The 16369-nt window shown below is 41.6% G+C and overlaps 1 protein-coding gene across 3 annotated transcripts; it reads left to right on the top strand.

Moving 5' to 3' along the window:
• The first annotated feature begins 61 nt into the window (after positions 1-61).
• On the top strand, positions 62-15919 carry ORC1 (origin recognition complex subunit 1). 3 transcript variants are annotated; one of them, XM_064719723.1, is made up of 17 exons: positions 62-112; positions 1126-1230; positions 1590-1717; positions 2868-3037; positions 3220-3601; positions 4237-4537; positions 5924-6028; positions 6389-6587; positions 7121-7218; positions 7959-8060; positions 8560-8731; positions 10906-11013; positions 11744-11893; positions 13050-13169; positions 14561-14727; positions 14958-15045; positions 15547-15919. In XM_064719723.1, exons 2-17 carry the CDS (start codon positions 1142-1144, stop codon positions 15739-15741), a joined length of 2574 nt encoding a protein of 857 aa, XP_064575793.1. In that variant the 5' UTR covers positions 62-112; positions 1126-1141; the 3' UTR covers positions 15742-15919. The 3 variants fall into 3 exon arrangements, with proteins under 3 accessions (XP_064575793.1, XP_064575792.1, XP_064575794.1); XM_064719722.1 differs by lacking the exon at positions 62-112 and adding an exon at positions 118-313 and having other exon boundaries at positions 15547-15914; XM_064719724.1 differs by lacking the exon at positions 62-112 and adding an exon at positions 216-235 and having other exon boundaries at positions 15547-15914.
• The last annotated feature ends 450 nt before the right edge of the window (positions 15920-16369 follow it).

Raw genomic sequence — 16369 nt, 5'->3', positions numbered from 1 at the left:
CTGCGGGGCGGAGCCGCCGCCGCCACCGCCCGCCCCGCGCGTGCGCGCTGCCGGGGGCGGGGCTCCGCTCGCGCTTTGGCGCGAAGTTCCATCGCGGCGCTGAGGGGACACGGTGAGCTGGGGCCGGGAGCGGGCTCGGGGGACAAAGCGCTCCCGGTGCGGGTGGTGACCGCGCACGGGGACAGGCTGCCCGGGGAGCCCGGGCACTCGCCCTCGCTGGAGATATCCCAGAACGGTCCGGACGCGATGCTGTGCGGTGTCCTCTGGGACGACCCTGCTGGAGCGGGGAGATGGGAGCGAGCAGAGCGCTGTGGTCTGTTCCAGCCTCGCTCGTTGTGTGAGGGGATCGGGCCGGTCAGGGGCTGTGTGAGGGGACCGGGCCGGACAGGGGCTGTGTGAGGGGATCGGGCCGGTCAGGGGCTGTGTGAGGGGACCGGGCCGGTCAGGGGCTGTGTGAGGGGACCGGGCCGGTCAGGGGCTGTGTGAGGGGACCGGGCCGGTCAGGGGCTGTGTGAGGGGATCGGGCCGGTCAGGGGCTGTGTGAGGGGACCGGGCCGGACAGGGGCTGTGTGAAGGGATGGAGGAAGGTCAGTGGCTCCGCGGTGCCGCCGGAGCCCCTCGGTCTCCACAATGTGTCCCGCCCGTCCCTCAGGCGCCATGTGCCGCCCGCGCTGGGGGGCGGTGAACGGCACTGGGGGCTGTGAGTTGCTTTCCCCCGACTTTCCAGACGAAAATTCTTACTTAGGAGGAAAAAAAAAAAAAAGAAATTAAAAACCAAAACGAAACCAGAATTGAGCGAAAGTGAAACGCGGTGACGGTCTCGGTGTCCCCAGGGCGGGCAGCCGGCCCCGCCATGGCGGTGAGGGCCGGGGAGAGCGAGAATGGAAAAGGAATTGAATTACAAGGCACTACTAAATATCTTCCTTTTTTCCTCATCCCTCGGGATGGGTGTCTGGTGCTTTGGGGAAGGTGGGTTTCTTTGTGTTAACCAGCGCTCTTAATGCACGCCGAAAAAATTGATATGTATTGATATCTATGTATCAATTGATATCTATGTATCTTCCATGTTTCCTTTTTTTTTTTGTTTTAAATAATAATCATAAAGTATTTGTTCATTTGTTTTAGCTTTTCCTTGGGAATCATGAACACCAGGCAGCAAAGCAAACTTATCTACTCCTGGTATGGAAAACCCTTGGCTTCAGACAGAAAGCTGAGGACTTCCCAGTACAAGTAAGTATTTAGTTCTCTTTTGCTAAGGAAACTTAATAGATGTTTCTTTACCTTTCTGACATCGTTTAAGTTAACTGTGACAATATGAGTAAGGTTTTGAGCATTTTGTTGTGACACTGTATTTAACAAAAGTATTAAGCTCTTGAATGATAAACTGTATAGTGTATAAAAAAACATTTAACCAAATCTGTGAATAAGTTTTAACTAATTGGACAACATATGAAAGCTTCCAATCAGCTTCTAATTAAGTTGTAAGAAGTGGCATAACTAACTGTAAAGTTGACAGGACATCAGGTTTAATGATATGTGAATTATGAAGACTGTGAAATTCTCTTAATCTTGTGTCTGTCACTTAATAGGGGGATCCTTATTACATCAGAAAGCAGCAAAACAGAAACCTGTATACAGCTTGGTGACTTTATTTTAGTAGAAGGGATGAATGCAGATCAGCCTTATGTGGCACAGCTCATGCATTTATATGAAGATGGTAAGAGAACTAAAATCTTACTTTCTATGTGAGAAATTTTAAAATGTTTTAACGTTCCTTTTTTGATAGGGATGTAGTTAGCATTAACAGTATGTCACTGGCCTAATTTATTAAGAAAATCAAGTTTTGGTAATCATTGCTTCTATATTCACATGCTCCCCCAAATGTTTGTGACTGATGGCTAATTTCAGTTAAATTTGATACATAAATGGAAATTTAAGCACATTGTCATTTTTACAGACTTTTACGTAATTGTCTAATTTAAAAACAGTGGTCCTTGAGGAAGGCAGTCTGAGCTCATGCTTTATCTAGAGATTGGAGAATCCAAATGGAGCAAGAGCACTGCAGCCCTGAAATTTGCATCTCATTTGACATCAGGCAATTTAACATTAAAGTACAAGGCTGAATAAATGGGACTTGTTACTTCTGTCCCTTGTAGAACTGCTTGTTTATACAGAGATAGATATGAAAAGAGAAATCATGGGAGGTGGGTGATACAAAAATTGTCTGAGTCTGAATTGGGAGCTACTCATTGGCTATATCTGATTCTTTTGAGCAGCTTTTGTTCTTTTTTGTGCTGTAATAGTAATACTTTGAGGGGTTTTAATCTAATTTACCTTTTTAAAAACATAAATACACATTTCATTTTATTTATTTATCAATGCACTTTTTTGTAGTACAGCTGAATATTCTTTTCATGATGGAATGAAACCCATGAAACTTCCTTAAAAACAAGCTATTTCATCAGCAATATTCCCTGGTTTGTCAGCCAGTGAAAAAAGTGTTTCAGGCTTCTGAAAGTACAATGGCACTACAAATAACGTCCTGAAATTTTTCAGTTCTCCTTTTATGTCACTGCTTTTAGTCAGGGTTTGAGAGATCACATCTGTGCCAATAAGGAGCTTCTTTTTTTGTGAGAGGGAACTGCTGGTCTGCAGCTGATTGAGACCCTGTGCAGGTGTTACTTTAGCCCTTAAAATTCTCAACTCTGACATTTTAATTTAGCTTAGAGAATGGGACTTGCAATCTCCTACCAGATGCTTTCTCTCCTGTGTCCAGGGAGGATTTCTACCCTGGCTGGCATTTCAGCTGCAGTCTGGCACTGTTCACAATAAAATCCTGGTGTTCCCTGGCCCTCTCCCTGTTGCAGGTGCCCAGCACAAACGTGCAGTGGTGCAGTGGTTCTGTCGCTTGGAGGAGATCCCTCAGAACAAACGGAGGCTGCTGAAAAGAGAGATTCCTGCCCAGGAGGTGTTTTTTGATCAAGTTCTTTGCTATGACACCGATATAGCTGCAGAGACCATTATCAAAACTGTCATGGTATGTACTGCAAGCCTTCTGCACAGTGGGGGAAGAAGGAGACAGCAACAGCCCTGTGGTGTAAATTAGACACTAAGGATTGCATGAGTTGCATAATAAGATCTGTGAATGGAAAATAGCTGAATTCTAAGTTATCAGTAAATATTAATGTATGTGTGTTTTGATATTTCCTGTTTTTGCAGGTATTGCCACTACATCTGGGTGAGGAGCTGCCTGTTATCACATTAAACAAGGAACAAACTTTCTATGTCAGACAGTCTTGGGATGGGAAGTGCTTTAAGGTTTTGTCCCCGGACACATTCTCTAAGCTGGAAGAAGCTAACAAGAAAAGAGGTGTCAACACAAACTCTTCAAAAGCATTTACTCCTTCAGACATCCTTACACCTGTGAAAAAAGAGACTGAGAGTGTTGCTCGGAGTGCCACAAAACCAAAAGACGCTGATATGGAAATAGAATCCAAACATTCCACTTCCAAGTCCTCCCTTGCTAAGGAGAGGCATTCCCAAAGGGTGGCTAATAATGACATCAAAACCCCAACAGCAAGGAAGAAGCTGGAGTTAAACAGTATGTATATGGCAATATTCTGTCCATTCAGTAGTTCTGTATATGCTTTGTGCTTCTCCCTTTTGGCTAATTTGAACTATTGTAACATTCAACATCAATATTTTTAACTGCCTTGTTCAGCCTTTGGCATCAGCCCAAGCCTTGTAGGCACATCACTTGTTTGTCTTGTCTGTTGTTTCAAGCACTCTGCTGCTGCTGCAAATGCTCTATTTGTATCTGATAAATCTAAATGAAAGTGCTTGTTGACTGAAATGTGACCAGTCAGCCTCACTTGAGCTCAGAATGCCCCACTTTCTTTAATCTTCCTGCTAATTGTGTACTAAAATGTTTACATTGAGCTGGTTGAATAAGCATGTTTGATTCTGTAAAACATGCAGTATTTTCAACATGGAACCTGACTGAAGTTGTTGTAAGTGATGCAGGTGAGTTAGAAAACTGAAAAAATCTGTTTGTCTTCCTTTTGTTTAGTAATTATTTAGAGGAAGTGCCTTCTAGTGATCCAGTTCCGTGTTACTGGAGTGAAGTTTTCATTTGCTTTCATTTAAACAACAGTCAGCTGTACCATGTCTTCTGAAAGTTAACCAACCCAGCCAGATTGAAGCCTGACAAAAGTTCATTTTGCTTTTCATTTCTAGGTCCCACAAGATCCAAGGCCAAGCTGTTGGGATGTGAAGTTTTGGGTCTTTTGGATGACGACTGTGATGCCATAGCACCACTAGAACCATCAGCCCCTAAAAGAAAAGTGAAATTCACAGGTGAAATTTTAGGCTCACCACCAAAGATCCCCTGCAGCAATGCTAAGTCCAAGCCAACATCTGAGACTGCAGAGCACCATCAGAGGTGCAGTGACACCACAAGATTGTCCCCCTACACTAAAGTCAAAGATTTCAGTGGAAAAGACAGGAATCTTGATGAGGAAGACAACATTCTGTTACCGTGAGTGACAGCATTTTTATCATGGTTTTTTAATGGGATTGCTGTTCATATGAAGCTCACTTCTGGAGAAAAAAAGCAGGTGAAGTCTGTGCATGTGCCAGTTTTGCCTGTTGAGAACAGGGAGAGAAGGGAGAGAGCCCAGCAGTGACAAGCACTGTGATGAAGCACTAGGAAATGTTACCTGGAGGTGAATGAATGGTCAGGGAGATCCAAAGAGGACTTGACTTCCCAGATGGAAAAGCAGTTCATGATTCCAAGAACAGAGAGATGATGTTGGAAATGGGAATGGTGGGATGATAGGAAAGGAAACTGAAGCCATGTTGATGGTTGTTCTCATGGTGATTGTACCCACCAGCATGGATGAAAATCCATTTCCCTGCACTCCATAATCAAGGCTCAGATGTGCCTGACTTGTGACAGGGATGCTGGACTGTAGAAAGTGGTTTGATTGGCCTCAGGAGAGTCTTCATGACAATTGTGTGTATGCTTCCATTTGTATGGATACTTCATGAGAATTGTATGTATATTACCATACTAATTTTTACATAGGAAAGAAATCAAAGCCCAAAAAGCACAACTATACAAGTATGTCTTAACACAGTCTTTAAAAATGGCATAAAGTGGGGAAGGAGAAGAAGGGAACAGACTTTCTTGTGCAAAATGTTGCAAGAAGCCAGAAACCAGTCCTTTGCCTCTTTCCAAGAGTAAAAATGTGGATGCAACAATGGAATTCCCACTTTTTTTTTGTCACTAAATATATACAGCATAATAATGTTTACCTTTCATTGATAAGGTAGTGGCATTTCAATAGTATTTGTAGATCTTAAAAAGCTTCCAAGAACTGTCAACAAATAATAAAAGCATCTGGAATTCATCTCATTTTGTACTTTGAATCAGTAAGGAAGTTGTGTAGTAGCAGTAAAATGTTTCAGTGGCAGGGTTGAAGAAGGACCCAGGAAGACAACCAAGAAATATCAAAACACAAAGAGAAAAAATAAATTTGATTTGCCAAAGGGCAAATCAAAAAGATGCCCGAAGGAAATAATATTTTCTTATCTTTCTCTTAAAAAAATAGGTAAAAAACCCCACGTCTCAACAAAATAAAACTACAGCTGTTCTGAGCCCCTGTCCCTTCAGTTTGGCAGTGCAAAATACAGCAAATATTTTGTTTTCCTTGGCAAAGATGTATTGAAGACACAGTGCAGGAGGGGGGAAATTGTGCTGCCAGCATCCATGCCATAGCCAATCTGTAAATAACAAATAAGAATTCATGCTGGATGGACAGTGGTAACAATTGAGCCTGAAGTTTGAAAGGCTTTCTCTGTGTCTTTGCAAGTGTGATGCAAAGAGAGGGAATACAACCAGCTTTGTTTGCTTTCTTTGCAGTTTAGTTGGATTTCAGAAAGCGAGCAGCCAGACGCCCGTGCTGACCCCTCGTTCTCGCAGAACGTGTGCACAGAAAACCAGTGCTCTCATTGCAGAGCAGATCAGGTAAAAACCCTGCAGCCAAGATCTCCTGCTCACATTGCTCTTGAGAGCTTGAAGCCTTGAGAGCTTGTCTGCCTTAATGTTGAAATGCAGATGGTTCCAGAAGCACAGCTTAATTGCATCTCGAGTAAAAACTGGTTTGTGTTCAGAAACATAAAGCTGACTCATGGTGTTCTTCAGAAAACTGACTTCCTTAAACCAGTCTGCTAAAAAGCCATGGAAAATTAGCAGCTGAAGTAGAAAATGTTTTGGCTTGCTGATTACAAGAACTCCAGAAAAAGCTGAAAGTGTACAAATGTTGCTCTGTTGTGTGTAGATTGAATGTATTTTTTTTAAAGCTTAAATAATTTCTTTTTCTCATAGTATGTTGGACCAGGAAGATTTTTCATCTGACTCTGACAGTTCCTACTCTTCAAGTAGTGAGGAAGAGGAGGATGATGATGATGATGATAATGTGCCCTGCACACCAGAAAAAAAACCTAAATCTAGCAAAGTATTCAGCACCCCAAAATCTTCAAGGAAGTCAGCAGTTCACACTCCTGCAAAGACACCAAAGAAAACTGTAAGGTTCCACACAAAAGAACTATTTTTATTATTTCTGAGCCAGTTATTTGAATGCTTGATGCCTGTGTGTCAGAGTAAAATATCTGAATCCCTTGGTTTTTAGTGAAGCATTATCTGGATTAATTTAATCTTTGATATGAGTAGGTTATGGAAATATATAAACCATTTGCATGTTGTCAGTATTGTTACAATATTGATCAGAAAACTGTAGCCTAAACAGGGAAATTACTGGCTTGGATGCTGTTTCTTAAGAACCAGATCATTCTGTTATGCAGCACTTCAGAAAAGAACTAACAACTCAGAAATTCTTCAGACAGTTAAAAGGTGTAATTGTCACCACCCCCTTTGCAGTTTCCTTTTTCTCTTAGCCAGAAAACACCATAAGGCTTGTTTGGTAATTCCCTGTGTAAATCCTGTTTCTCAGTTCATCTTGTGCTCTGGCATAAGTAATGCTAAATCATCAATGGTTTGTTCCCAACAGAAATTGCTGTTTGTAGAAAATCTGCTTGAGGGTGTCAATTCTCTTTGCAGGGAACACCCAGAACCCCCCGGAACGCAACCCCAGAAATTCCCCGGCGCGTCCAGGCAGCCCAGGAACCAGCCAGTGTCCTGGAAGAAGCCAGATTAAGGTAACCTGTGCTCAGGAAAACCATCTTTATTTTGCATCAGGTGTGCAGAGCAGGCTGTGCTGAAATGGGGAATGTCATCTCTACCATTTAGAAAAAAAATAGGTAAAAATGCATGGTGGTCTGATCCAAGAAGAGTATTTTATAATTTACAGTACAATATTAGATGTACAAATAAAGGTAGTATTTACAATACTACTTTAGCAATTTCAAGTTATTTTAACCAGTCCATAGTAAGTTCTTCAGAATTAGGTATCTTTATTCTGTGCAACACTAGAAAAAGAAAGATCCTCTCTGATTAGCTGTAGATTGCAAAGGTGCAATATTTGTCTCTTCTTGGTGCGTGAAAAAGCTTTGCTGGTATTACTGTAGATCTTCACAGTGGAAAAAAAGGCATTCAGGACTGAGTGTCTTTCAAATTGAGTTTTAGTTCTATTTGCTCTCTGCAGCCTCTCCTGTTTTATCCTACCTTTGCACTGTGTTTTACCCTACCTTTGCACTGACTTACAAATGGTTAGTGACTTAAAACAGATGATCTCTATTGCTGCATAAATTTAGAGCACATAGAGAGAGACCAGGCTGTTTCTTTTGGGATACTTGACATTGATGCTCAGACTTAAAAGTATGTAAGAGAAATTTGGAAAACCCCACACAGGAGGAAGGTGAGCATCTGCCTGTTTGTTTGCATCAGTTCTTCAGAGAGAGCAGCAATTTTAATTTTCTTTTTCTTTTTTAATTCAAAGGCTGCATGTTTCTGCTATCCCAGAATCTCTGCCTTGTCGTGAGGAAGAATTCCAAGATATCTACAACTTTGTGGAAAGCAAACTTATTGATGGCACAGGAGGGTGAGTTTGGCAAGACTTGTGACAAAGATCACATTTGTTTATGGCATAACAGCAGTCAGATTATATCTTTTTACTTTATATTTATGAGTTATATTTAAAAAGTTAGCATCATTTAAAGTTCCTCGTCCAATTTTCCTGGTGTTATGTGTAGAAAAAATGTGGGCTTCTTCTACAGATTCAAATTAAAGATCAAATTATAACTGGTCAGTTTTAGAAGTCTGGAAAGTTATTTTTTTTTTTTTAAATAAGGTAAATTACATTTATAAAATGTTTTAGGTTGTTAATTACTTCAGTAATAATAAGAATCCTCATGATCCTCCAATGAGGATTGTGTTATGTTATTTACAATCTGAGACACATTGTGTTATGTGGCTCAGATTATAAATAAAGATGTAGGCAACTGAAGAGTCAATATTCAGACTGGTGTCAGGGTCAGGAATTCCAGCTCATAAATCCCAGGAGTTGTTACCATTTTGCTCAGGCTGCTCCCCTTTTGTAGGTGCATGTACATTTCTGGAGTGCCTGGAACAGGTAAAACTGCCACTGTTCATGAAGTAATTCGGTGTCTTCAGCAAGCTGCAGAAAATGAGGAGCTGCCCCCATTCCAGTGTGTGGAGATCAATGGCATGAAGCTGACAGACCCTCACCAAGCCTATGTGCAGATATTAGAGGTAAGGAAAGTGTTTTCAGTGGCTTCTGGGTTTGAAAGAAGAGATCTTACACTTTGCCATCACATCCTTGGTATGTTACAGTGTTCAAGGCACTTATCAGTACTTGCCAGTCCCTCCAAGGGACTGTGTGCTTTTATCTTAGAGCAAGTTAATTATTTTCTAACTTAAGGCCTTAGCCATCTTCTTGAATTGTTTTGCTTTCTGCTGCATAAGGGTAGTGGCTGAGAAATAGCCTGGTTTATTGCATCTACTCATCTAAAAACAATCTAAACCAGCTTTTTATACTTTCCTATGGTGTAACTTTTTCTGCTCGTCTGCTTAAACAGCTGCTAAGGTGACAGCTCTGAAAGTCAGTGTAGCAGTGGAATAATTACTGAGAGGGTCTTAATGGTTAATTGGTCAGTCATAAGAGTAATTCAGCTAAAGAGGGACCATCTCTGTCAACAAAAAGTATTTCTGATATCCATTACAAACCAGTCTGCAGTATCCATCTGGGACTACTGACTGTGCTTGTGTTGTATGGGTGGGAATTAATCTTCTGAGGACTGGATTAAGATCACCCAGTAGGCATTAGACAGTAACTACTCAAAAGCTTTCTCAGTCTAGGCTAACTTTAAACCAGTGACCTGGAAACTAAATGCTTTCCTGAAGCATCTGTTCCATTTTAATATAAACTTCTGCTCCATTTATTTAAGTTTGACATCATCTTTCTGAGCAGGGAGTGGCATGCATTAGTGTCCTGTGTCCCAGCCCTCATAGCTGGGAGTTAAATTTGCATATTTGCATCCTTTCCTCAAACCAGCTCAGACAGTGTCTTGCTGAGGGATTTGCTGAGGCCAGGCCTCTGTGTTTCCTCAGCATAGTGAGAGGCTTCCTGACAATTACCTTATTTCATGGTACTGGGAATGTATTTTACCATCCTTTGTTCCTATCCCATTCAGCATCAAATCTGAAAATGAATAAAGAATAGGCCTTTGGAAGTACAATCTGTTGCCCCCTGCTAGTCCTGAACTCTAAGGCAGCCCAGTGAAATCTCCTTTAGGGGAGTACAAAGTCACACAAACCAGGGACTTCTCCAATTCCTTCTGCCTCAGCTGCTGTCAAAGAGCCCTTAGTGAGAGCTGGGCTGCTGCTGCTCTCCTGATGGCTGCAGGTCCTGATCCCCTTTGCTGATGTTTCTGTGCATGACTGAAGCAAATTCTGGAGCTTCCCTTCTGCAGTTACCTCACTGCTGTAGGAAAGTTTAGAGATGGAACAGGGACTGGAAGCCCTGGACAGATGAAAGAGATAAGGTTCAGTACCTGGGTAAGAGTCCATTTCCACCACAGCAGCTCAGCTCTGTGGTGCATTCAATCCTCAGCTCCAGAGCTGCAGAATCAGGGTTCTCTGGGGTTCAGCTCCTTGCTGGGACTGATTTGGACTGTCCTGGCTGAATGGAAACATGAAACAAGTAGAGGTTATACATTAATCTTGTGCTCTGGCTTGTTTAGTAATTATCAAATCTTAGATTTATAAGAGATTTTAGAAAAGAAATACAGTTTTCAAATGCAGTCTCCATTTGGCTTTATTGCTGGACTTTGCACTATGATGAACAATCAATTCAGCATCTGCACTAATTCTGAAATGCCATGTTTTGATTTCTGGGTATTTTGAACTTGCAAGGGAAGAGGTAATATAGTCAGCTGATCTGTTCTGCCACATAGTTGCAAAAGGTATTGCAGATATTTTTTTAGTTCACAGTTGAATAAATTTAATTATAGATCCTGCTGATGATTCATTAGAATTTTAATAGCAGTCCAAGATTACTCAAGTCAGGCTATTCTTCTCAGCTGACTTAGGTTTTCAGTAGGTGTGTGTATTCAGAGATACCCTAGAGATATGCTGGGTTTAGAGCCCTCTAGACTGGGTGGGTTCAGGATTTCTTAATGATTCTAAGACAGATTGCAGAGAATTCTGTGGGCCTTTCTTTTTAGCTATGCATTTTTTTGTTTCTCTTCTCATTTATGGGCAGTTCTTGGTAGACCAGAGTGTTTTATGAGCTACTTTCTCAGTTTTTTTACTCCCTCTTGGAAAAAAACAATCCAGGTGCTTGGTGTTGATTGTTAAGGAGCGAAAGTTTGTATTTCAGGGGTTTGGTGTGATTAACCTGCAATATTTGTTCAATCCTTGTGCAGTTCTTGACAGGTCAGAAGGTGACAGCAACCCATGCTGCAGTGCTGCTGGCAAAGCTGTTCAGTACCCCTGGGCCAAAGAGGAAGACCACAGTGCTGATAGTGGATGAGGTGAGACAGAGAATCCTTTGTTTACTTTCCTCCAAGGATTGTAAGAAGTGAGTTTTTGGTGGATGGAAAATTATGCATGCTTTGAGTGTATCACATGTGATGTAACAGGAATAGACTCAGGGAGAGGAGATGCAAGTAGTTCCTCTTACCTATTTAAATTCAGATTCCTAAAAAGGCTGAGTATCCTGTTGCCATGTTGTTCTCTGCCCTGGATTTCATATTGCTTTTATATTTTGTTATTCCAAGACATGGAATAAGTTGTTTGTCAATTCTAAATACCAGGGGATTCAATTGTATTTTGTTTGTAAGCTGCTGCTTTTCCAGTAGGAAAACTCACAGAGAAATAAGTCACACCCAGTTTTGAAAAACCTTGAATGTGCTATGTTCAGTAATAATCATATGCACTCTTCTTTTTGCTGCAAGCTAATTGAGGTTCTCACTTGGAGGGGCTTTGAATCTTGTTAGATGTAGGGGTATCACAGTACTGTTTTAAAACTCCAGCTGTTGAACATTTACTGTTCAAGGATGTGCTTTTCCAAAATGGACTAGAGCCCTAATTCAGCAAATGCAGTCCTGTTAGTAGATGGATAAAGGAAAGGCAACAGAGACAGCTTGTTCAGAATCACTTGAGGAATCTTCTGTACAGAGCTGTTCTCAAACCCCCATCAGGTATTGAAAACAAGAGGCCATTCCTTTTTCCAGTCTGATTTTTATCTTTTTGTCCCTGCAGCTTGATCTGCTGTGGACCCGGAAGCAGAACGTGATGTACAATTTATTTGACTGGCCAACCCAAAAGCACTCCAAGCTGATCATCCTGGCCATTGCCAACACCATGGACCTGCCAGAGAGAATCATGATGAACAGAGTAGCAAGCAGGCTGGTATGTTCTAGCAGTTCTCTTGCTGTGCCATCAAAGGAGAACAGATTAAATACTGCATGCAATCAAAAGCAATGCAGGAGAAAAGTAGGGCTGGTTATATCAGAAGCTGAACAATGGTTTGTATCATTCCCTCTCCTGAGGACTGATAATGAACATATAAATCTAAGTTCAGGAGCCTGTTTGCTAATCAGGTATTATGCTGATACATAATGTTCTTGTAAGAATGAAATAAATATGTGGATGCCTAAGATCTGGATAATCAAATGCTGTGCTTCATGGTTAAGCTGCTTACTCTGGAGTTCAGGAGAATTCTCTTCTGGTTTCCCTTCCTCTTTCCCCTTTCATTCCAGGCATCTACTTCTCTGTTTGCCATCATCAGTTGGTGGATTATATAAAAGTATCCAACAAAGAAAATTGGATGCACTCTCCACTTGTTTTGAATGTTTTCCTAGGTCATCTCACCACGGTTCTGAAAAGTGATTTGCAAAAACAGTGCTCTGTGCCTCTATCCTTCCATGACTCAAAAGCAGCTCCACAGGGTGTGAATTGCTTTCCCCCACCCACTAAACCCACTGCAGATCAGCTGAGTCCATACAGTCACAAGAGAAGTTTTGCATAAGAAATTCAAAACTCAGGTCTCCTGTAGGATGAAAGGCAGAGCACCATCTGTGACATGGATTGTCCTCATCTGAGGGCTGCTCTTATTGGCTTGAGCCAGAAGAGGGTTTTAATTCTTGGCTGATGGCTAACTTGAAGTCAACACACACATATTCAGATTAGCTAAAGAAGACATTATTATTTTTCCACAGCTGCTGCTGTTATGGTATTAAGAAATAACACGTAGACAGATGTAATCCAGATATTTTTGTATAGGTGAGCTCTCATTTGTTTAAAAGTTTTTATAAGAGAAATCTGAATTCTGATAGCAGCTTCACTTGCTCCTCAGGCCTTTCAGTGGGGAGATCCAACCAGTGGTCCTCACTGAGCCACAGTTTTGTGGATTTGTACATTTGTTTCACAAATGTGATTGATTAAAGCGTGTCACTGGGAAGGAAAGGATGTGAAAAACTAATTGCCCTACCAGAAAAAGTGAAAGTAACCACACAGGCCATGCTTCAGCAGTTGAGAGTTCTCACTGTGTTGTCATTTATTGCAGGGCCTCACCAGAATGTCCTTTCAGCCCTACACCTACAAACAGTTACAGCAAATTGTTTCATCCAGACTGAAGGGAGTGAAGGCATTTGAAGAGGATGCAGTTCAGCTGGTTTCCAGAAAGGTGAGCCCAGAGCAGATCAATGTCCTTCATGCTGCACTGGCTGCAAGCTGTGGGGGCAGCAGGGAGACTTTGTCACAGCTGTTGGTCCTGGTTCTGTGCTTGTGTCCTGTGTTGGGGCACAGTTAGGCCATGCATTATCCAGGGTATTTTCTCAGAAGGCATTTCTAGAGCAGTGTCCTTGCTTTTTCCACCTACTCTGAGAAGGCAGCAGATATTCCAGGAGCTGAAGGCATGACAAGAGTCGTGATGATAAGATGTCAACTGTCTGCACTGTTTAGCATAATGTGAGTCACTGGAGAATCCTGAAAAAGATAACATGCCAGTGGCAGTGGAAATAGCCTTATAAATTTTATTTCTCAAGTTATTCAGTGCTCTCTCATAATAAATAATACTTGTTCTCGTTTGCAAGTCTTAATACTCAGTTGTACAAAATGTAAGTAATGCATTGGGGATCAGTGGCTTCTCAAACTGAGATATGTGCACTGCTAATGTCTTAAATTAGCAGCTCTATATTAAAGTAATCTATTAAAATTATGTCAAAACAACCTGCATCATTATAGCATTAAAAAAGAGTGCTCATAAATATGTCAGAAGTAAATACAAGCCTGTGTTTTGTTGTGAAGGAACCACCTCTCTGTAAGAATAATAGTGAGGGTTTGCAGAGGAATAATTGCAGTGTTTTTCTACTATGAGTTTTCTTCAGAAATATAGAAATGTACCTTGCAATTAGATTTTCTACAGGGTTTCTCATTTTTGGCCCCAGCTGGGTTCTAGGGCTTTTGTACATTATCAGCATCTGCTGGGAAAACTAGGCCAGTACTATATGTTGTGTTGAATGTTCATAGCTTTATTAAAACTGTAAAGCACAGTTGGGGTTTTAACAAGTATTTAGCTATAGAAATTTCAGACACCTAAAAATTTTCAGGCACTTGTAACAGTAAATTGACTATCCTGGATATTTCTTTGAGACCTAAAATTTTTAGTGTACTCTTAAAATCAGTATTTTAATGAGTGTAGAAAAACTGAGTTTTTTGGTGTCATAGCCAACCCCTTTTTTTTCCTTTTTCATGAGCCTGGATTATAAGGGTCATCACTGATAATTAAACTGATACTTTGAAACCTTTAATTTTTTTTAACCTCTGACTTCTATGTTACAGAAAAAAGTTCTGCCTTGAATTTATGACAACCAGATGAGGGTGTGGGAGATGTGGAGAGTTTCTGTTGGTTTTGGTCAGTAAGCTTTGTTTTTCAGCATCTGGGAGTGTAGGGATGCACTGCTCTCCCACTGGGAGCAGCTCAGGGTGTTGGGGTTGGTTTGTCTGCTGATTGTTGCTGAACTCTGTCCCCAGTGTTAGGAAATGTTGTCCCACATGTGTGACATTGCCTTGCAGGTGGCAGCGCTGTCGGGGGACGCGCGGCGGTGCCTGGATATCTGCAGAAGGGCCACGGAGATCTGCGAGTTGGCCCGGCAGAAGAGAGCGCCAGAGATTGTCAGGATGGCCCACGTCACTGAAGCCATAGATGAAATGTTCTCCTCACCATATGTCAATGCAATCAGGTAAAAATATTTCCTTTGCTTTTGTGTCCCTTTCACTGCACTGGTTTTTCACAAACAAAAATGACGATGCCAGAGTTGCAGGCTGTGATACAATGGCCGCTTGTGGCATAAACTGCCCAGCCTTGTTTAAATATGTAGCTCCAAGGATTTCCCTTCCAGACTTCCTCCTGATGTTTCATGGGTTCTGAGCTTCACAGATGGATTTTTATCTGTTTTGTTTTTTGACTCAGGAATGCTTCATTGCATGAACAAATCTTCTTGAAAGCAATTTTGGCAGAGTTTCGCAGGGCAGGAGTTGAGGAGGCGACAGTTCAACAGGTATGGGGCACTTTTGTTACTGTGACACCACTGATCTGGATCACTGGGTGGTTTTATGGCCTGCATGTTAAAACATCTCATACTTGTACCTAACATGCTTTATAACAGGAAGAATCAAAGAGAAGCTGAAATTACTAGGCAACAGTCCAAGGAGGAAAACTGAAAGCCGATTCCAAGTTGCACATCACTATTTTTCCTTCATAGAGGCAGATATGTCACTGGTAGCTTTGTTTTTTTTAGTAGACCCATAAAATACTGGGTGCCAGCAGAGCTGTGAAGACTCTGGAGTAGTCATGAGTAGTGTGGAAGCTAAATGTTAATACTTATACACAGATGTAGTTCTAAACATTTTTATAGAGAATTCCAGCATCTAAACAGGCTGGAGCTGTTTTATCTCCATCCATGGATGTGGGGGGAAGGCAGCTTCTCACTGTGTCACCTTGTCACTCAGCTGCAGCAGGCAGTAAACATAACCTGTGTCCTTTTTCTCTTTCTCAACAGATCTACCACCACTACGTGGCTTTGTGCAGGGTGGAAGGCCTGCAGAGCCCCACGGTGTCAGAAATCATGGCAATTTGTTCAAGGCTTGGTGCCTGCAGGCTCTTGCTGGTGGAGGCCAGCAGTAAATATCTGCACATGCGGGTGCGACTGAACCTCAGCCAGGACGATGTCATGTATGCACTCAGGGAGGAATAAAGCAAAAGAGATTTTATTGCTTTTAATATGTATAAATATTTTAAATACCGTCTATTTTTATTTGTTTTTTAATTATTGATAAAATGGAAATAATGAAAAGTATTTTTTTAAAAGGCTTTGCTTATTTGTTTGATGTATGAAAGCACTCTTTTAATAATAAAGAATTAATTTCAAAGCATTTTAAGTATTTCAAATTATTTCTTTGTAGAAGTATTTGTAATTGCTGGTAGCTTTTAACTGAGGTCTATGAACTTGGAATGGGTTATTTGAAGAAGATTACTTGCATCACTTTTTTTTAAGGCTCATGGTGTCTTTGGCATTCTGTAGATTTTCCTCAGTGACTTACATCCAATGAAAGGCATTGCTAAAACGGGCTTAAACTTTTCCTTACTAACATAATTAAAAGGAACTTCCAGGTTGCAATCCAACATAATTAAACGGAACTCCCACTTTGCAAGGCAGGCTCGCTGTTGGAATGGAGGAAGCTGTAACAATACCTCGAACACGAACGGTGCCATTTGAATACCCCACTCCTTTGTCTGACCGATCCCTATCCAGGGCTGCCGGTGCCGGGGCTCTGTGCGGGCTCAGCTCGGCCAGAGCCGGGGCCGTGGCTCCCTCCGGGCCC

The sequence above is a fragment of the Zonotrichia leucophrys genome, chromosome 8 (assembly GCF_028769735.1).
Source record: "Zonotrichia leucophrys gambelii isolate GWCS_2022_RI chromosome 8, RI_Zleu_2.0, whole genome shotgun sequence".
Classification (NCBI taxonomy): Eukaryota; Metazoa; Chordata; class Aves; order Passeriformes; family Passerellidae; genus Zonotrichia; species Zonotrichia leucophrys.
The sequence above is the reverse complement of the archived record's forward strand: the minus strand, read 5'-3'. Positions and strand labels throughout refer to the sequence as shown.

Excerpts from the sequence above, each read along its gene's own strand:
- ORC1 (XM_064719722.1), top strand. The coding sequence starts at position 291 with ATGGGAGCGAGCAGAGCGCTGTG. Across the intron at positions 8,732-10,905 it reads CCTATGTGCAGATATTAGAG|TTCTTGACAGGTCAGAAGGT; the intron begins GTAAGGAAAGTG and ends ATCCTTGTGCAG. Across the intron at positions 13,170-14,560 it reads TTCAGCTGGTTTCCAGAAAG|GTGGCAGCGCTGTCGGGGGA; the intron begins GTGAGCCCAGAG and ends ATTGCCTTGCAG.